This window comes from Zeugodacus cucurbitae, chromosome 5 (assembly GCF_028554725.1).
Source record: "Zeugodacus cucurbitae isolate PBARC_wt_2022May chromosome 5, idZeuCucr1.2, whole genome shotgun sequence".
NCBI lineage: Eukaryota > Metazoa > Arthropoda > Insecta > Diptera > Tephritidae > Zeugodacus > Zeugodacus cucurbitae.
In genome coordinates this window covers 62,255,605-62,275,807 of record NC_071670.1, presented here as the reverse complement: position 1 = coordinate 62,275,807, position 20,203 = coordinate 62,255,605, and the positions used below count along the sequence as shown (strand labels likewise).

Below are 20,203 nucleotides of genomic sequence, written 5' to 3'. Positions count from 1 at the left end.
CTTTTGATTGTTTTATTTTCCTTTTTCTTTGTTCAATCTGCAAATAATATTTTTGGCGATAGCATTAAGCTTTTGTGAATTTTTAATGTGTTTTTCATGGATCAGAATGCAGTTCAACTTTCAAAACTACATTTCTACAGCAATTTTATTCTCAATAGTTGTGACCTCGGCATCAAAGAAATCATCGTGACCACAAACACTTGCCTTTACTAATGAACGTGATTCCAAATGAAGCATTTAATGACAACAATTTGACCGCTTGGAATAATGAGAATATCGTCGACGATATACTGGCATTCAGTGGCTCCAGCTGGCAATTGTGGAGCCGAATCTTCAAAGGTGAATAATGTGGTTTAAATTTACTGTTTTCGAAAATGTTTAAGTGGTCTGTTCAGAATAACATTGACAAATCCAAAACGCTTATATGAGTAGTCTACAAGAAGAGGACATGTAAAGAAATTTGCATATAAAATTGAATCGTCAGATTTTAATGACGGAATTTCTGGCAAACTGATGTGCTATGCTAATGTACTTCTTTTGTTCAACATCAGATGCAATTTATGATTTTATATACACGGACCGATTTACGTAAACACGAATGAACAAAAATTTATATGTTTAGGATTTGATTGTTTTTTTTTTTTTATTTTAAGATATTTAAATTAAAATATTTTTTTTGCATACATTTCCTTGATTTCTAATCTTAATATAATTTTTTTTTTAATTTTTCAATTTCACGAATAGCATATAATTCGTATTATTGGACTTCGACTGTTGTATATTCAATATTTGATAGCTGGTTGTAAAATGAAACAAATTTCCCCAATTTTAGGTACTAAAACTTAATTTGTCCGAGGAAATATTATCTTAATTTCACTAAAGTAATTTATTAAGTATTTAATTTAATTTATTTATAAAAATCGCCCCAACAAGAGTATATTTATTAGACAAATTTTCCGCAAATAAGTTGAAAACAAATAAAATATTTTTTTTTTAATACAATTTCTTTACATTTATTCATTTTAGTTTACACAATTTACTTTATTTCATTATTTTTTACAATATACAAGAGTGTGTGTTTGTTTTTTATGTATTTATATGTATACAAGTACAGTTAAGATTGTAAATAAGTTGTTATTGTTGTTGTTTTAACCACTACACTGCATAGCAAATTACTCAAACAGCATCGTTTTAAAAGCAAATTATAATAATCTCTATGTAATATGCGTATATATATATGTACATATATATTAAATGGTATATATATATTGTATACGATATAAATTATATATTTGGAAGTATGATACATACATACATACATAGCTAAAATAGCTAATAATTAAATAATAAACTAAAAAACAAATAAAATATGTTGCAGTTCATTAACGCCACTTTTACAATTCACTTTTTACTTTTTACCGCCAGCACCAATTTACAAATATACATACATACACACAACTTAGTTCAGAGCGAGAGCAGGAAAAGAAATATACATATATATATGGTATATATACATATGTACGTATTCTTACTTTAAGCAACACAAAAGCAATTAAAGTAAATAGTTGTTATGTTAAAAAAAGATCACCAAATTATATATATGCTAACGAAAAGTATTCACACCTAAGCAACTAACTTTGAAGTCGGAGAATTTCGTTTTTGATTTTTTTTTGTATTTTATGATGGAAGCGCACAAGTGGTAAGTGAGGTTTTAGTAAGTTCGAGAAGGTGATTTCTATATGTTAAAAGTCATAAAAGCGCGGAAATATATGCATTAAACATGCGTAAGCAAGGTAGCAAACGAATTAATAAAAAATAGAAAATTTAAACGACCTTTCCTTGAACTTGATTTCACAGAGCTTTGTCACGTTTCACTTAATTTGTTGTTGTTATTTTTTTAAATGAAAATACACAGTTACAAGTACATTGCACTTCACTACTATCCCCTGCTACCATAAATCACACCTTTAAACACTTCAAAACTCATAAAAGCTCACTTAGCACTTGCGCTTTCTCAACGCTTTCCGAGATGTCGTTGTTGACGGCGTTCTTAACATTACCACTATTGACTGCTGTTACTATTCGTTTTTATCTACATACGATCTACTGCATTTATTTACTTATTTTATGTTTTGACGATTTGACGCATTTACGAGCCGAATTGCTCTTTCGCCTGATCGATTGGTGCGAACTCGTAACTGCCACGCCCATCGAATTGCAAATAGTAATCGTGATGCGTCCACAGCGACTTGCGATGCGACACCGTGAATAACGTGATGCCTGCCTCACGGCAATAACTGTACATTTTACCCTCAACATCCACCGAGACGGCGCTGGTGCATTCATCCAAGATGGCGAACTGCGGACTGTGATAGAAGAGACGCGCCATCGCTATGCGTTGCTTCTCACCACCCGACAACACATCAATCCAATCCTCAATGGCATTCAGGCCATTCTCGCGTTGCTCCAAGTAAGTGAGCTGTACAATGTCCAAGTACTTCATAAGATCTTCGTCGCTCTTGCCGCTGCGTATCATTTCGTCGCGGGTGTGTGGGTAGATTATCTAAAGAAGATAATATAAATATTATTATAATATATATAAATATTATAAAAAAGTCTACACTAGTCTCCAAAAGTCTCCACTAATATCCAATTGCATATATTTACCTGATCGCGTAGTGAGCCCAGCGTCATGTATGGACGTTGTGGTATATAGAAGAGTTTACCACGTGGTGGTTTCGTCAATTTGCCACCCCATGTGGGCCACAGCTCGCCGAGTATGCGGAATAAACTTGATTTACCACAGCCATTTGGACCGCACACCAGCACATTCATGCCCGATCTGCCAAATTTGTTTTATTAATTATTTAATATATAACTATTTATCAGTTATGTATTAATTATTGATCAGACTGCCAACTCTCTACTTACTTAACCTCAAAGCTCAGTTCCTTCACGAGCACATCACCATTTGGCGTAACGAGTGGCACCTTCTCGAATCGTATAATATTATCCACGAATGTCATAATACCCTTATTCGGGCCGAAGCAATTGTCACCATTCAAAACGTTATTCACCATGGTGCGTTCGTAACGTCCCTTATTCAGATCACTCAACACTTTGATTAGTTCGGTCATGCGCGCCGTGAAGCCTTAAAAATTTAAAAATAATGTTAGACGACTGATGAGGATAACTGTTTATAAAATATCTTACCAGCCAAGCGCGACATCTCGCGACCAGCCAATACTAAACGACCGATTGCTTCGGCTAATTTCACCAACATTCGACCGTAAGTGTAGTAAGCCTGCGAATAGGGGAATAAATTGTGGTTAAAGAAATATAATATGATTATGAGAAAGTTGTTGTTGTAATCTTATTGGGAAATTTTAGTAAAAAAACTGGAAAGAAATTATTGAAGACGGTCCAAAATTTTAAATTTTAGGTCTCGGAGCGACTATGGGATCGATTTATATAGTAACGCTCTTCCTCTCTCTACAGGTCTACAATTTTATGTCTCTGGGCCAATCTGAGATCTATTCTACGACAGTAGAAACTAAGTTTGAAAAAAAATCCATAAAAAAGAACCAACCTGCAAACGTTGACCGCTGTGTTCGCCCGACAACAAGGGATGATTGTCCGTGAAGAATGGAATTGATACTGCATAAAATCCGACAATTGAGGCGAAATCTGGAGAAAACATGAAAATTTCGCAAATGAGAAAATGCACCGTTAAGTTAAGTTAAATAAATCATACTCACATTTTCCCACAATATTATCGACAATACCCATGCTAACGCGGAATTCCAAGAATTTACGTAGATGTGTGCGCAATTTCGAATAACTGGCCAGCAGCGTGAGCTTCTCGCGTGTATTGCCCTGATAGAAGGCGACCTCCTCGGAGTTCGTAATCAAACGACTATTCACATAACGGAATTCACCTTCCAACTTTTGCTCCTCCACCGTTAGACGACCGGTTGGACGACGCAAGCGCGTGAGGACGATACCGGCGAAAAGCAAATACAACATAAGTATGGAAGGAGTCTGTGAAAAGGAGAAAGCAGAGTGAGTGGAATGTATAAGTAAAGTTTAATGAATGAATTTACCTTGCCACCCAGATTGACCGTTAAGCGATAGACATAGATAAATATGTCCAACACAGGCTTGCTGATATTCGAATACAAATCTGTAGCGCTCTCACAGAATTTATCGATGTCTGTGGTAAGTAATTGATCGGCATTGGCTATTCTATTATCCAAATTGGACATTTTGTAATACGTGTAACCGCTGTAAAGTGTTCGAGAGAGAGAGAGAGAGAGAGAGAGAGAGAGAGAGGGGAGCAGTTTAGTAAAATTTAAGTAGAAATTATTAGTATTTTTTTTTAAATTACCTCAGATACTGATTGTACAGATGATGTGTTAGATTTGTACGGAATCTCAACTTCAATTCACCCAAACTCCATTTCAGCACATTCGTGACAACTGATATCTGTTGAGAAAGTAAGGTATTATTTTTAATATTGAAATAAATTTATATTTGTAGTACGCACCATTGGCAAAGCGGCTAAATACTTGAGTAGCGCTGATTTGAATTTATCTTTGTTCATGTGTATGATCGTGCTCTCCACCACAGTGGCATTCTGTATCATCCAAATATCACTGACAGAACGACCGATCAGGGAAGCGGCCACCAAGAACAACAAACCGCTTTCAACGCTCCAAAAGCGGGGTACGAGTATGGCTGGAATTAAAAAAAATGAAGAATTATATTATTATTAAATCTTAAATGATATTAAAGTGGGTTTGAAATATGAAACATAATGCCCTGTTTACACTGCATATTTTTTATTGCTTTGTAAGGAATTTTTTTGACAGTTCATAGACAGTTCATGACATAAGGCAATGACATAAAATAAAATAAAATAAAATTAAAAAATAAAATTAAATTAAATTAAAAAATAAAATAAAATTAAATTAAATTAAAAAAAAAAAAAAATTAAAAATAAAAAAAAAATTGAATTAAATTAAATATTTAATAATTTTTATATAAAAAAAAAATTTAATAATAAAAAAAAATAAAATAAAATAAAATAAAATTAATAAAAATTAAATTAAAATAAAAAAATTAAATTAAATTAAATATTAAAAAAAATAAAATTAAAAATAAAAAAAAATAAAATTAAAAATAAAATTAAATTAAATAATTTTAATATAAAAAATAATTTAATAATAAAAAATTAAATTAAATGAAATTAAAAAAAAAATAAAATTTAATTAAATTAAAAAAATAAATTCAATTAAATTAAATTAAAAAATAAATAAAATTAAATTAAATTAAAAAAATTAAATTAAATTAAAAAAAAAATAAAAGAACATAAAATAAAATGAAATTAAAAAAATTAAATTAAATTAAATTAAAAAAATTAATTAAAAAAATTAAACAAAATATTTTCAATAAAATTTTATAATATTTAAAACAAATTTGCGTTTTAAAAATGGTTCAACGGTATATTACAAACATATCCAGGCTCTTTTGAGGTTAGTCATATATTTATTTTTAATAAAGGGTGGTTCAAATTCACTTCATTAATTTTGGTTTTGAATTAATTAAATTGAAATTAACTTTTCTCTGTAACTAACTTTTTATTGATTTTGATTCTTTAATTACTCAAGTGGTATTTAAGAGGCCATCTCACATTTAATGCTAGTAATAGACTCCTAGAATCCTAGGAAGCAACCAAAATTTTTCAAAAACGTGATTTTGAGATTGTTCAACGATTAATAAATAATATATAATAAATAATAAGCGCAAGACCACGTTCTAAGAAATTTCGAAACCTCCATTTTCCCTAAAAATTGTGGTCCAAGTGCACGAGGAAAACATAAGTATTAATTACTAAAGGTTTCAAATTAAAAAAAGAGCTCAAAGAGAGCTTCTAATGACATTAATAATGATATCAAAAGTGAAATACGAAAGTGAAATCTTGCTTTCAATCAAATATATATGTACTTTGAAAAACTTTTCAACATAAATAAGTTAAGTTTTCAAATTTGATTTGTTGTAAAAATTTGTTTTGTTAATGAAAAAATTGAAAAAAAAATTACACATTTATAATAAAATAACTTTGTGATTTTAATTTTAGGAAAGCAATCAAAATTAAAGTGAGTACTTTCTGTTTAAGCAAAAATTATGTAATAAAACGCTTTCTCGCCAACTTCAACACACACAGAGAATAAATAGTCCAAATGACAGTCACAGCGGCCATTGTCATAGCGGCACTCTTTCAAATTGTCTTGCGCACATCCTTCTTCTTCGAGCAAGAGAAGGGACTCTGTTCGCCGGCACCCTCACTAGCCAGTTGGATATTCCTCATTGCGCTGTTGGATCTCATCTCGGATCTATGTCTCTATCCGGTGCGTTACATGCATTTGCCTTACTTCTGTCAGGTGATTGTCGAGACGATTGTCACCATTTTGCTAACGGAATTCGGCGCCATTGTCGTCTGGTGCACGCTGGAGAAACTCTTTTGGCGTTTAATAAAATCATTTCTTCTCATCATGGGCATGTCCACTGCAACCTATGTGAACCATGAGACACTCATATTGGGGCTCTCGACTACCTCCATCAGTTTGGGCATTTTAGCGTTTGTCGGTCAGGCGACCGATCACTTTCACATGATACGTAAGAAGTATCAACGTATTGAGCGTAAGGTCACGCTGAACCTGGAAATGTTCTGGGATTATGTGAATGGCAGCAGGAACTCGCGTCGACGTTGCAAACCCATGTACGATTGTTCATCGGAAGATTTCGAGGAGTACTCTTGTCCGAAACGTCGACGCAAACGCCGTAGATGTTGAGTTGGAGTGCACGAAGTTGTCGGAAGCTGTCTACGGCTCTATGCCTGCGGATTCCAGCAAAGTGTTATGTGGCATTCTCTTCGAGCTCTTAATATGTATGTCTGTGTTTATGTGTAAACTTTCTATGTGTCACTGAATGTACTCGTATGTAACCGTTAGTATGTGATCGTCCCGAAAGATGAATAATAAAATGCAGTGTAGATTTTCATTGTTTCTTTTATTGTTGTTGTTTTTATATTTGTATTACGGTAATCGTGCCTACGTCAAATACGATCTGACAACGTCGAGCGAATATCGCTGAGCAGCGGACAATGATAGATCCCTAATGACTTCGAACGGTTTACACTTGAAGAGATTTCTACGGATTTCTGTTTATTGCGAGATCAATTTTCGATGTATAATTCTTTAAGATCCCATCAACTGTTATATATTTTGTCCTTCAACCTTTTCAAGAACCTAGATTCTTAAATGGTTAGGCCCTTATTCTTACCAGACCCGTGTGAAATCTGATTCGTTATTTTACATCTGGATTTAGAGATCCCTTTGAATTAACTAGAAACTCAAACAGATAGTTAACTTCTCTTCTAACTATTCCTAATGGAAACCGTAAGGTCCTCTCCTTGTACTCATCAAAACCCAAAGCTTTACCTCTTTGATCAATATGATCCAAACTATCGCAGAGAGATCACCCAAGGTGTTTCTGATCTGTACGATGACAACCTTGAATATTATCGGCAAAACAGAACGACCTGAGCAATTTGAAGAAACAATCCCTTGAAAACTAGTACTTCAAATATAGAAATCATGTTCGGTAGCTTTCAGTATTACCTTCCTAGGTCTTGTATGACAGAAACAAATCCAAGTGGACTCTATATAGACTAGAAGGTATAAACATAGTACCAAATAAAGGTATATGTATTAAAATTGAGATCTGAGAACTATTGGTCACGTATCGAGTTCCCGATGTTCTATCTGCTCAGACATTGTATCCGGTAAATCAAGAGTTGTTGTGAAAATTACGGTAATGAAAAAAGTTGATGCTTGACAAGTTCTCTATTATATTTATTCAAGTGTAATAGTGTGAAAATTCAATGATAATCAATTTCCTGACTGAAGTTCAAGAATATGCAATTCAACTTAAGGGTGTATAAATCAAGAAATAAGTCTCATTATTACAAATAATACAATGTATTTACGTGCGATATAATAATTTTGAAATACAAAGAACCATTTGAAATATAATAAAATCAAAAACGTTTGTTGTCAATCTCGCCCGAAGAATGGATAACACACACGAAGCCTCGTTTGAAGCCGGCATTGCATTACAGTGATTCACAGTGAAAAAACGTGCTAAACAGCACTTTGTTGCTCAACCATTCAACTATTCAACCATTACAACAACAATATTCTGCGACTACATTATTATATTACACAACTCGGCTGTTAAATGGTCGAGGCAACACGCCTGTTGTTACAAAACAAAGCGAATGAAGCTACATATGAGTACAATACCGCTCAGTTCAGAAAAAAGTGTTAATTTATCTACGTAACAACTGTGATTGTTATAATTAATGTTCATGCATAGTACGTATCTAATTACAGTGGTGTACAGATAATTGGGAGCAGTACGAAGGAAAACATTTTTCCTTACAACAAATTTGGCTTCTAATGAACATCGTAAAGTACATTCATACAGAGTCTACAATGTGGATATAGTTTTTTTGTTTTCCGGTAATTTTTGGACAGATTTCCGACAATAGAATTTTTTGTAATTTTAGAATTTTTCATAATGAGTATATTTTTTTCAATTCTAATAAAACCAATTTGACTTTGAGGTTAGCTATCAGAGAACATAACGGTTCTTTTCTTAACTTTCTCATCAGACCTGTAGACTTGTATCGGATATATAACCGGTATCGAACTTAATTTATGCTTCTTTAAAAACAAAACAGCGGCACCACGGAAGAATTCTTTAAAAAGAGTTGGAATAAACTTTATACAATTAAGGCAGTAGTCTGCTTTAGAAGCCGAAAAAAAGCGTTTTTCTAGCAATTTTTTTTGAAAGGGAAGGAAATGATTGCGGTAAACGGAATTTTAAGACGATAGTAAAATATTGAAATTTTTTCAAAGTTGTAAGTATTTTTCTGGAGTCTGCACTTGTAAATCGGTGCCGGTGATGGAGGTCGTGCGATGCATCTGAAACAGTCGAACCAAATTTTTTTTTTTTTAATTTTTATAAGTTTATTTTCTTTATGAACTAAAAAAATACCGAAGAAGTTATAAAATTCCAAACTTTTTCGAAGTTTGAAAAAAAAATTCACTTTTTTTAAGAAAAAAATTGACTTAAGTTGCAAAACAAGTAGTTTAAATAATATATTTGTTCAACTTTTTTAGTTCAAATAGAAGATAATTGAATACTAAAGCTAGGTCACTTTGGTTTCGATCGGACATATATGATTTTTGCTATCGCCGGCACCGTTTTCTAAAACTTGTGAAAATGAAAACTCGAGAAAACGCGCTTTAAAGTTCTGCCTGAGCATTCGCACCTGCTCGACGCTCGGCCACTAAAACTGCTCTAGCTACGAAAATATGTCGAATTGGCCTCTGGAATTTTAAAGACATATTCTTGGATAGTTTTGGAAGAGATTTAAAACAAAACAAAAAAATCGATTTTTCGAAGCCTGTAAAGCAGACTACTGCCTTAAAGCATTATTAAAGGGCAACAAATCTTCCAGAAATAATTTTATATATATGAACAAATGGGTTCAAAGGTTGAATACTTTTCTCAAAGAAGCGTTCAGAGGCGTCTTACAATTAAACGTTACTGCAATAATCGGAAAGAACTGAATTTTTTTTTATTTCATCAATGTTTAAGTAATATCTCCAACTATAACAACAGCAGACGATTTAAAGCTTGTAGAATTCTTTTCTTATCAGAAATAGGACTTATTATATCAGGTTGCACTATTTCTATGTACACCACTGTATCTACTCGTGGATTTATATGTACATAAGTAAGTTGCCGTTTGTTATGAAGATGGTGCTACACAATATTTCTTAAAGTCACACTCTTGAACATTAGCAGTGTTCTAATTAATCACAATTGACAAGTGCACGAGCGAACATGAAACGATCGTAAAAACATTTGTGCAATTTATTTTATCGTGAAGCCGACATGAACAGCGTTGAAACTCAGTTATCCAAGCACAAAGCAACAAAAGTGTGGCTTAAAACCAGACAACGGATTTTGAAAATGTGCTCCCTGGATTGTTTTACGGTATCCGATTTTTTTCTAGGCCTGTCAGTTTTTTTGGACATTCTTCAATATTCAAAAATATTTATTGTTTTATTCTGAACCCCAAAAAATAGGGATACCACTTATAAATAGATTTAATATTTTTAAGTGCTTTTTTTTAATTTTAATCTGCAGACAATGTCAGTTTTTCCAAAAAAAAAAAATAGTTCAATTAAAACTTTGGCATTCATATGTCTATAACATTTATTATATTTAATACATATTTAATGACAGACCTTTTTACCAAGCTTCAACCATAGCCACCAATTACGATTAATTATTATATATGGAAAAATAACAACAACAATTAATAGAGCATGGCAATATTTTGAACTATTCATTCAGACGGAATAATTGCTGATATAATATCTGAGTGATTAACGGTAAATCGTTGACGTCATTATTTATTACATTGATCATATCTGATTATATCATTATTTTTGTAGGCCGAGATAGATAGAATAAATAATATTACTATTCATAAATAACATGGCAACACTATGACAGCACATCAGCAAATCCTGCTTTCTGCCAGGAGTGCTGAAACGTAGATAACACAAAAAGGAACAGCGAATATTCATATAAAGAACACTTTAATAATTTTTATCCCGACGTGATGATATGCTTTTTCCACATTTTTAAGTGTTTGCTACGCTGATAACCGCGTACGTGGTCGCTAGCCCTACAACCAATTGGAGTCACTTGGGATTTTCATAATTTTTTTTTTTTTTAATTTCAGGAGTTAATTTTTGAAAAATATTGAGTTATACTTACGCAAAAGCTGTCGCAATTGCTTGAAGAATACCGCATTGACGTGAGCTTTTGTGCCCTTTTTGTCTTTCTTCTCGGCAATTGTGTATTGTATTTTGTCCTCATAGCCCGGTTTTCTGCAAGGAAGAGAAACGAAAATAAATATTTGAAAATTGTGAAAAAACTTGGTTCAAAATAATTACGAAATAAAAATAGAGAGAGTAAAATCAATCAATTTTGAAGATATAGCAAACTCCGACATGATTTTTAAGATTTTTAAATGATTTCTCATATACTAACTATAACGGTGGACTATCTCACACAGTCTTTATTTAATATAAAGATTTTAGAATAATTTTTGATCGTTTTTATAGGGTTGCCCAAAAAATTGCAAAAAAAATATTCGTTGGCTCAGTGAAAGAATGAAATGAAAATTCGTTGGAAGCGCACACAGCAAAGAGTGCAATTTAGAAAACTCTATTGAGATTAGATCATCCAATCAAGCGAAAATATTATATAAGGTCGAAAGGACCAATTCAGTTCAAACACTATATGTCAAGAGAAAGTCTTCGCTTCGTTTTTCCTAGCAAATTAATAGTTCCAATTCCTCTATAAAACTGAACACTTTAGAGTTCCCCAAAACTGGGTTTACCTATATTTCGATTTTGAAAACAAGAAAGCTTTTTATTTCCGAACTTTGCAGCATAATCTGTACTAAACCACTCAGTAATTAGAATTTTTGCGTTTTAATTGATTCAAGTTCGTGTTTCTATTTAAAGAAAACAAAAAGGAATAGACAACAAAGCAAGCGCGACTTAAAATGCTTATCGCGCCTAAGTGAGACACCGGTTCAAAGGTTTATTTACGTTTAATGAATGGTTCCATTAATTAACTCGTACAAATGCCATTAAGGGTGCAAAACTTTAAACAATTCAAAACGAATAAATAAATCAAATAGGAATTGGTTTAGAAAGAATTTGATAAGAAGAATTCAGTATTATGAATTTTGCTTAGAACTTGATTTACGACACGTGAAGGCGTTGTCTTAAATATTAAATTCATTTATTATTAATGTTTTCACACTTTCAGAAGTAAAAAAATATATGTAAAAATGGACTACGATCATCGGATCACTCATGAAAGTGGCTAAAGTCACACATGCCTGTAGACCGATTCTGGAACTGATATAGTTAGTTTCTGATTTTATTCTTTATATAATTATACAATTTTCATAACGATTACATGAGAGATGGACGTGATTACGACCCGATTTGAACTCATAGCTCCATTTTGTTATTGCCATAAGTCAGTTATATTCTATATATATTATACGGATACGAATAAAATAATTTACATCGAGGGTCTTGATATGGAGAAACTAAACAACACCGAATATTATTTAGCGTGGTTGGAACTTTGGAAGAACGAAATCGAGTACAGATTGAAACATTTCAAGAAGAAGAAAACTTGATTTTTATTAAAACAATGAGAAAAAAAAAAATTAAATGCAAGTCGAGACGGACAGCACAATATAAACCAAGACCACAGCAAAATATTATCAAAAAGAATAAAAAAAAAAAAAAGTACCATTTTTTGGTTATTTGAATGCAATCTATTTTCTAAATATTAATTCAAAATATTAATTATGTGCCCATAATCGGCAAATCAACTGGCCATATGGCCGCCTAAACACTGACGTGTATATTTGCAGATGTTTATTTTTTTATTTTTATTCCCTTCTTCAACTACTCTGCTTCTTCTCCTACTATTTTTAATTTATTTTATTTCTTGTGATTAATTTAGTTATGAACTTTGAACGCCAATCGGCAATGTAGGAGCAAATGAGGTGATTCGCCAAGCGAGCAAGTGAGCAAATACAAATACAAATACAAGCGATGTGCCGCTTCGGTGGACACTAGTGTTGTTGCTATTGTTATTATTGTTGTTGTTGTCGTTGCTGTGTTAACATCGTGGACATTGCTTGTTTTTGATTTCATAGATTGCCCGCATTTTGCACTCACAAACACACACACACACACACACACACAAAACAGTAGTAGTAGCATCTTATCTTTGATAAAATGCAAAAATATACATATAGTTTGTACATACATATATACATTAGTAAATACATATTTATATTTGTGCATGTATGAAAATATTTACTATCACATAGTAGTAGAACAAATATTGCTGGTGCTTTACATTGCAATGAGTTCACTCTGCCGACTGAAGTTGAGGTTAGGTTTGTGAAGTGCTTGTAAATAACACTAGTCGCGAAAGTACTAATTTATGATGAAAAGGAGTTAGTTGTAAAAATATTCAAATTTTATTTTGATTATAAAAAACCTACCTACCTACCATAAAAGAAAATTATAAATTAATATAGATCTACAGCGTACTTGTCTTATACAGGTTCATCAACTTTCACTACTTATTCCTATGAACAATGACTACATATGAATTATGTGGACTACTATGGTTTCCTCATTGACAAAATCAGTTAAAGGTTTGTATATATTATAAGGAATTGCAGTTTCAAGAAGGGAACATGTATCTGATTGGTGATCTATAGGTCGAGGTACCGTCATAATTCTTCCAAAAAGATACAAATGAGAACCAAACAGACATTAGACCTAATTGAAATCAATTGCACGAAATTTTTTAATTGCTCGTGTCTAACCGCTGATAGGTCGGATGTATTTTTGGTATCTTCAAAAAATAACGGGAATTTTCATTTTTTTTTGGAAAAAAAAATATGTATTCATTCGTTTATATTTATGTCATCGTCTTCTAAATAGAACCAATTCGATATGCAGCACTTATACCAGAGCTCTCCAATACTTCTCAAAATCTTTGTGTTTGGAAATAGAAAAAAGTCATACGGAGCCAGACTCTGACGAATATAAAAGCTGGGGCATCGTTACAGTAAGGATTTTGTACAAGAATTTACGAACAAGCACGAAATGTGAACTTTTTTTGATGGATTCAGCTGAAAATTTTATCTTACGTATTGGACTCTCCAAATCCGTGAAATTTTTTAAAAATTCCCGTTATATTTCGAACACGTATGCTAACTTAACTCAAAATTTAGCGAAAATTAAAACAGTTGAAATAAACAAATATCTTCTGTAAACCTTTTTACTCTTCTTTCTTGAATATTTTTCAATACTTGTATCCTAGTCCCCAACTGGTGGAACAGTCTTCATTAGAAAGTAAACTATTTGCAAACCAGCTATATTTTAGTTCCCAACTAGTTGCATCACCGGCGTGGTGTACACCCAATTGCCCAACGATTAAACAAACTATGCGCGCCACCCAGTGTTGATATGCGAACTTTTACTAATATAGCAAAATATACCATAAGTATATATAGATAAATGAATTGGTAATTTCTCAACAGGTTCTCACCTGTCGAAATTTTTGCCAACTAATAAAGGCAAAATACATACAGACATGGCATTAGAATGCTGGGCAACAATTCATTTCTGGTTTTTCGTGCATTTCAAAGCAATTCAAATTGGGGAGAAGAAGAAAGACGAGTGTTTAATTTGTAAATACAATATTTTGGATGAAATATATTTTTGATGAACGAAATATTTTTAATGAACAAAAATATTTTAAATAAATCTTAAAAATGAGGTTAATTTTAAAGTTATAAAACTATTGTTTTTGGTTTTCTTTTTTAATATCGCTAACCGCTAATCTCAACTGATTAGCTGCAATAAAATTAACAATACACTAACAACTGAAAGTCTATCGCCCCCCGTTAGGCATGTGCGGCAATTATTTATTGTATTGTAATTTGCCATAAAACTATAAAAATAATCATAAAACTAGAGTGTGTTTAATATTAATAATTTATATTTTATAATCTTAAAGTGGCGGCGGCAATTCAATTCTGCAATTACAAACATTAATACAAACACACAATAACAGTATTTTTTTTTTTCAAAATAATTTGTACTTTGACATTCCGTAGCGTGTTTTCTGATTACGTGTATATTTTCTTAATGAACTCGTGTATATATTCGGCAATAAAACACTCAACAGACATTAATATTCTAAAAAACGATCTACGTAACTGTAGATACAAATGCACATACATACAAACATATATAACGATCACAGTTCATTTTTAAACTTCCGTGTTTTTTTTTTTGTTTGAAATTCTCTTTTGCTCAAAATGCGACATTGGCCCGAATGTTTGGCAATAGGTTTATGACACCCACTTGACCATTGACACTTAGATTGTTGCAGTTCGATTATGCATTTATAATACATACAAATTTTATATAGTTTTTACCAAACAAAAGAAAAAACAAATATTTTAAATCATCGAGGAAGCAATAATAAGATTTAATTTTTTTAAGGTATTATTTTTAAGAATTTTCGGAAATAATTTTAGTAGAGAATAAAAATATAAATAAATTATTTAAAATTAACAATAAAATGTTTTTATTTTATTTTTATATTTTTACATCAAATATTAGATTTTAAATATTAGAAAAAGAATATTAAAAAAAAATAAATAAATAAATAAATTATAATTTACATTATTATTATTTTTACGTTAAGAAGTATTTAATTTTAAATAAAAAAATATAAAAATATTAAAAAAAAATATAAAAATATTAAAAAAATAAAATAAAAAAATACTAAAATTTTAATTTTAATGATTAATTTTTTTCATTTTTATTTTAATTATTTATAATAATATTTTTAAAAGAATATATATTTTTTTTATGTAATATATTTTATTTTTTATTTCTATCAATTATTTAAAATATAAAAAAAAAAAAACATTAAAAAAAATATACGAAAAATTCTCTACTACTACAACAACAAAACGATTTAAAAAAACATAGACTTTAGACAGTTTTGATGTTTCCAATAGTTAATTAATTAAAATCAATGCAATTAAATACGAAATAAACTCGGCATATCAGCTGAAAGTCTTCGATGTCATGGTTATGTAAATTTTATAGACTATACATAAAAGAGAGTAAGAAAAAAATAAATAAATTTGGTTATGTAACCAAAAACCGGCGGGCATGATGTATGTAATTTGAAAACAGCCGGTTTCTTTACAACAACAAAACTCTAATGACTGTTTGTACATACAAACATACAGTATGGTATGTAGTTAAAAGGTGAAATTAAGGGAAAGACTGCACGAAAGTCCAGAATAAAATTTGTGAACTTATTTATGTGGACTATACGTTGTTGCTACTATACACAGAGAGTATTAATTAAAGTGAAGCGTTTTGCATATATACCTACGAGTATGTTTAATACTATATAATTTTAAAACGATTTTGATATTGTGAGAAGTAAATAAGGAGTTGTAAGTAATTTTAAACGAGTTAGTTTTTCGATAAGATTTTATTGCCGCTATAATATATCACTCAGAGCTATAATGAGAAATTTAATATTTCCTCATAATTGCATACTATTTATTTTATTTTCTGTTTGCTAACCACAGAACAAAATCATAAAAATGAGTTCTGAATAAAAACAAAAATCAATAATTTTTGAGTTCAGTTGAAATGAATGTAAGTATATTGATGTATAAGTTGATATTCATGTGCATGAAAAGAAAATGTTTTCAACACAATCAACTCTCCCAAATCATTAAAATTGATTTTAACCATTGGCTGCACCCTACAGAGTAACTAAAACATAAACAAGCACTTCGAATGCAATTAAAAATGTGAAGTGGAAAAGCAAAATTAAATTTAAAATTAAATAAAATGAAAATTTATAAAAAGTCTAAAGTTCATTCATGCACAAATGTATGAATTGAAAATTAAAATTTCTGTTCAGTTTGCACATTGAGTCATGCGTCAACGACAAATTAGCTTTGTCACTCACTTTATGGGCACATTTGATAAAGTTCTTTGTAATCACATATTACCATGTGGAAAAAAGTACATAGTTATGCACATACATAAATACATAGATAATGCACACAAATCGATATAAGTATGTACAAGTGTTTAAAGGCGTTCCGTTTGGGCGTTATGGAATGCTAAAAACTATGATATTAGCATTTATATACATATGTAGTTTTTAGTTAAATATTTGAGACATTAGACACATTTTACGTTAATAATTGTATACGAGTTCGTTTAGAGCTCCAGACAAAGTATATGCATTTATCATGTAAATTTCCTTAAAAATTTTAAAACTTAACTAACTAGCCAGTAAATTTCAGAGAATTTCATTTATTGTACACACTTAAACACTATATACGAAGTGCTGTATAGATTTATTCACATACATATGCTTCAAAAATCCACAATTATTTAATATATTACCAAGAATTGATAATGATAAACGTTTTTACACACATTTACAATTATGTGCATACAAAAATAAATATTCAGATATGTATAAATATGTTTTATCTTGTTAGTTTTTATAATCTCAGATATCGTAATATTTTATCAATGCCATATAATGTTGGGTGACGTTATAAACGAAGTTGAAATATAATCTATATTTCGTAGTGGTACTTTTTTTTATTAACAGTTGTGGTAGTCATGCCTACATTTCTTTATTTACACATTTTCTATTTTTATTTTATCATATGTATTTGAATATAAATCATTTTCTATCTAACTTTATTTTTAAATTTATATTTATAAAGAATTCACAGTTATCACAGAAGTGTTTTTAGTTAACCTTTTACTACTATTACACTAAATATCGTTTTAGTTTCGAATATGTGGAACATACTCAGGTTCAGGGTGCTACCACATTAACATATTAACACCACTTGATTATTTATAAGTTTGATTTACGGCATTGAATATATAAACTTATTAACATTGCAAACCATTTAACAAAACATTAAGAGTTGCTCATTAGTAATTAGAACTATATCATATTGCCTGCCATAAATAAATCTATAAAAATAGTATCAAGCATTTTAAGTATTTAAAACTAAGTGTTGTATTTTAATAAACGTAAATGTAAACATATAGTGTATGCGTAAGTAAATACTAAAATATGTACTTTAAATATAGCACGTTTGTGTAATTAGCAAGCTATAATGTCCTAACCTTTGATTCAGCAGGAATGGAAAACGGTGTAATGGTTGAATTACAAGTACATTAACTTTTCACTTCTCACAACAATAAAAAAATAAAAATAAAATCAGGCGGCACTGAGCATTATACAAATTCAAATGAGTGCATCCATTAATAAGAGTGCTTTCACAGCTTTACTAGGAATAAATGTAAAAACATATGCCTTTGAGTTGGAAGAAATACATTTTGGTTTAACTTGCAATAGTTGGAATACCCTTCCATATGTGTATGCTGCAATTTTTTAATCCAACAGCAATTGCATGTTTCTTCATGCAGAAATCGAAAATGGAAAAAGTCAAATGGCCTAAATAACGAAACCAAGACGAATACAAGAAAATGAGGCATAAAATTGCAGTAGTGAATGTGCTAATAGATGTTTGTAAACAAACTGCACATTAGTGCATTTTACGCTCGTATGTAAGCACTTATATGCACTCTTATGTATATATACAAAAACAATCCATACATATGCAATGCATATATGTAAATACTTGGACAAATCTCTGGACAGCGCACAGATTGTTGCCATACAACTTTGCAGCACGCTCAGCTGATCGTGTAATCAAAAGGGAAGACGCAAAAAGCTGGTTCCAGTAAAAAAAAAATACTTTGGATAATAGGCATGCATACACATATGTAATATTGTAAGTATGCGCCTATAATGGAAAAAAACTTGCTGCACATTTACTACTATGTGCAACGATAACGTTGCAATTATTGTTGTTGTATTTGTATTTGTGAAAGATTTATACGATGCTGTAAATAAAGGCTTAATCAAGATTAGTTAGATATCTATTGTAGACAGAATCGAATTAAAGTGGTAAATAAAAATCTATAAATGAGGAAAATTAGGTTTAAAAAATGTACAAATTACTAAAGATAGTAAGCTGAGCATGACTGGCATTAAATAAACAAAGATGGCAGTTCGAAATTAATAATATTTTGCATGTATTTAAGTATAATATAATTGCTTTAAACTTAATGATGATTGGCTGCTCAGACGCTCAACAACAACAAAGTGATAGCATCAGCACATTTGGGCATTTGCTTCCGAGGTGTTTAGTCTAAATGCTTGCACTTGAAAACTGGTAATTCGCATGTTGGACATTTTTTTCATTAAGTGTTATTAAAAACCGGAATATTGCCTTTATGCACATGCAAACACATAAGCAATTCGGTTAATAGCAGGTGAAGTAAAAACTTAGCGCCAAATTTATTAAATTTTCAATGACAACGTTGAGGTTTTTGCAAAAATTTCACCCTCTGTGATAGGATAAAAATATGAAGAAAGTAACAGCAAATAATTAATGAATAATCATATTTGTACATGTGCATGGTTGTTTCAAAGTTCACACTCACCTACGCTTGCTGGACATTTTGCCATAGGCAATTATCCAAAGAGCGGCAGAAACACCCGCCACTCCCACTATGGCGCTCTGATTTTGTGTTATTTTACTTAACGCTGGTGCCATGTTTGCCAATTACGCCAATTGGTGTTCCACAGGGTTTGTATTTTTTACAACGTCCAAACGTACTGTCACACGCCTTTTCGCCGAACGCTTCAAACACTTGAATACGTCCAGAAAATTCACTTATTGTTAACCGTTTTATCTTTTTCTACGCGTTAACTCGCGTTAATAGTAGAGAACCTAGTAAAATTTTTTATTCACTTATCTTGAATTTCCGCCTTATTTCTTTGCACAGCAAGAAAGTAAATTTCGCACCTTTTAGCATGCGGAATGTAGTGAAATACTTCCCTTTGTCGCGTTAAAAACACTAACAAAGAATTTTATCATCGGGTTTTGTTTTATGTGCACGCGTTCTTGTGTCGATTTTTTTTTATTTGAAAACCGTACAAACTGCTGAATAAGTTATTAAGACCTATCTGAGCAGTTAAATTTCTTTATTTTGCGCAACATCAATTCCACTTCAACACCACATCCACTTGCTCCAACTAAAGTAGAATTTATAATACTGTTATACTGGGCTCCAATTGCTATGACAAACGATGGACAGGCGCTTTTTGCTGTGAACAACTGTCAAGGCATTCCTTTTTGTCATAGTTTCGCTCAGAGTTGCCAGCGCTATTTAATTTAATATGAAGGTGAATCTGACAGCTGTAATAATTATTTAATTTTAATATTAATAGAGACTTATTTATATATTATTTATAATAAAAATAATATTTTTATATCTCTTTAAATATAGCA

The 20,203-nt window shown here is 31.0% G+C and overlaps 2 protein-coding genes across 2 annotated transcripts; one reads left to right on the top strand and one right to left on the bottom strand.

Annotated features, from left to right (window-relative positions):
• Positions 1 to 985: 985 nt before the first annotated feature.
• On the bottom strand, positions 986 to 19,989 carry LOC105208882 (ATP-binding cassette sub-family D member 3). Its single transcript, XM_011178963.3, has 11 exons — positions 19,353 to 19,989; positions 10,924 to 11,036; positions 4,547 to 4,737; positions 4,388 to 4,485; positions 4,104 to 4,284; positions 3,759 to 4,041; positions 3,590 to 3,687; positions 3,214 to 3,304; positions 2,932 to 3,151; positions 2,668 to 2,842; positions 986 to 2,563 (listed from the first exon to the last, which is right to left on the bottom strand). Exons 1-11 carry the CDS (start codon positions 19,463 to 19,465, stop codon positions 2,150 to 2,152), a joined length of 1,977 nt encoding a protein of 658 aa, XP_011177265.1. The 5' UTR covers positions 19,466 to 19,989; the 3' UTR covers positions 986 to 2,149.
• LOC105208881 (uncharacterized) lies at positions 6,005 to 7,062 on the top strand. Its single transcript, XM_011178962.3, has 2 exons — positions 6,005 to 6,158; positions 6,227 to 7,062. The coding sequence occupies exon 2, from the start codon at positions 6,243 to 6,245 to the stop codon at positions 6,852 to 6,854; it is 612 nt and encodes a 203-aa protein (XP_011177264.1). The 5' UTR covers positions 6,005 to 6,158; positions 6,227 to 6,242; the 3' UTR covers positions 6,855 to 7,062.
• Positions 19,990 to 20,203: the final 214 nt, after the last annotated feature.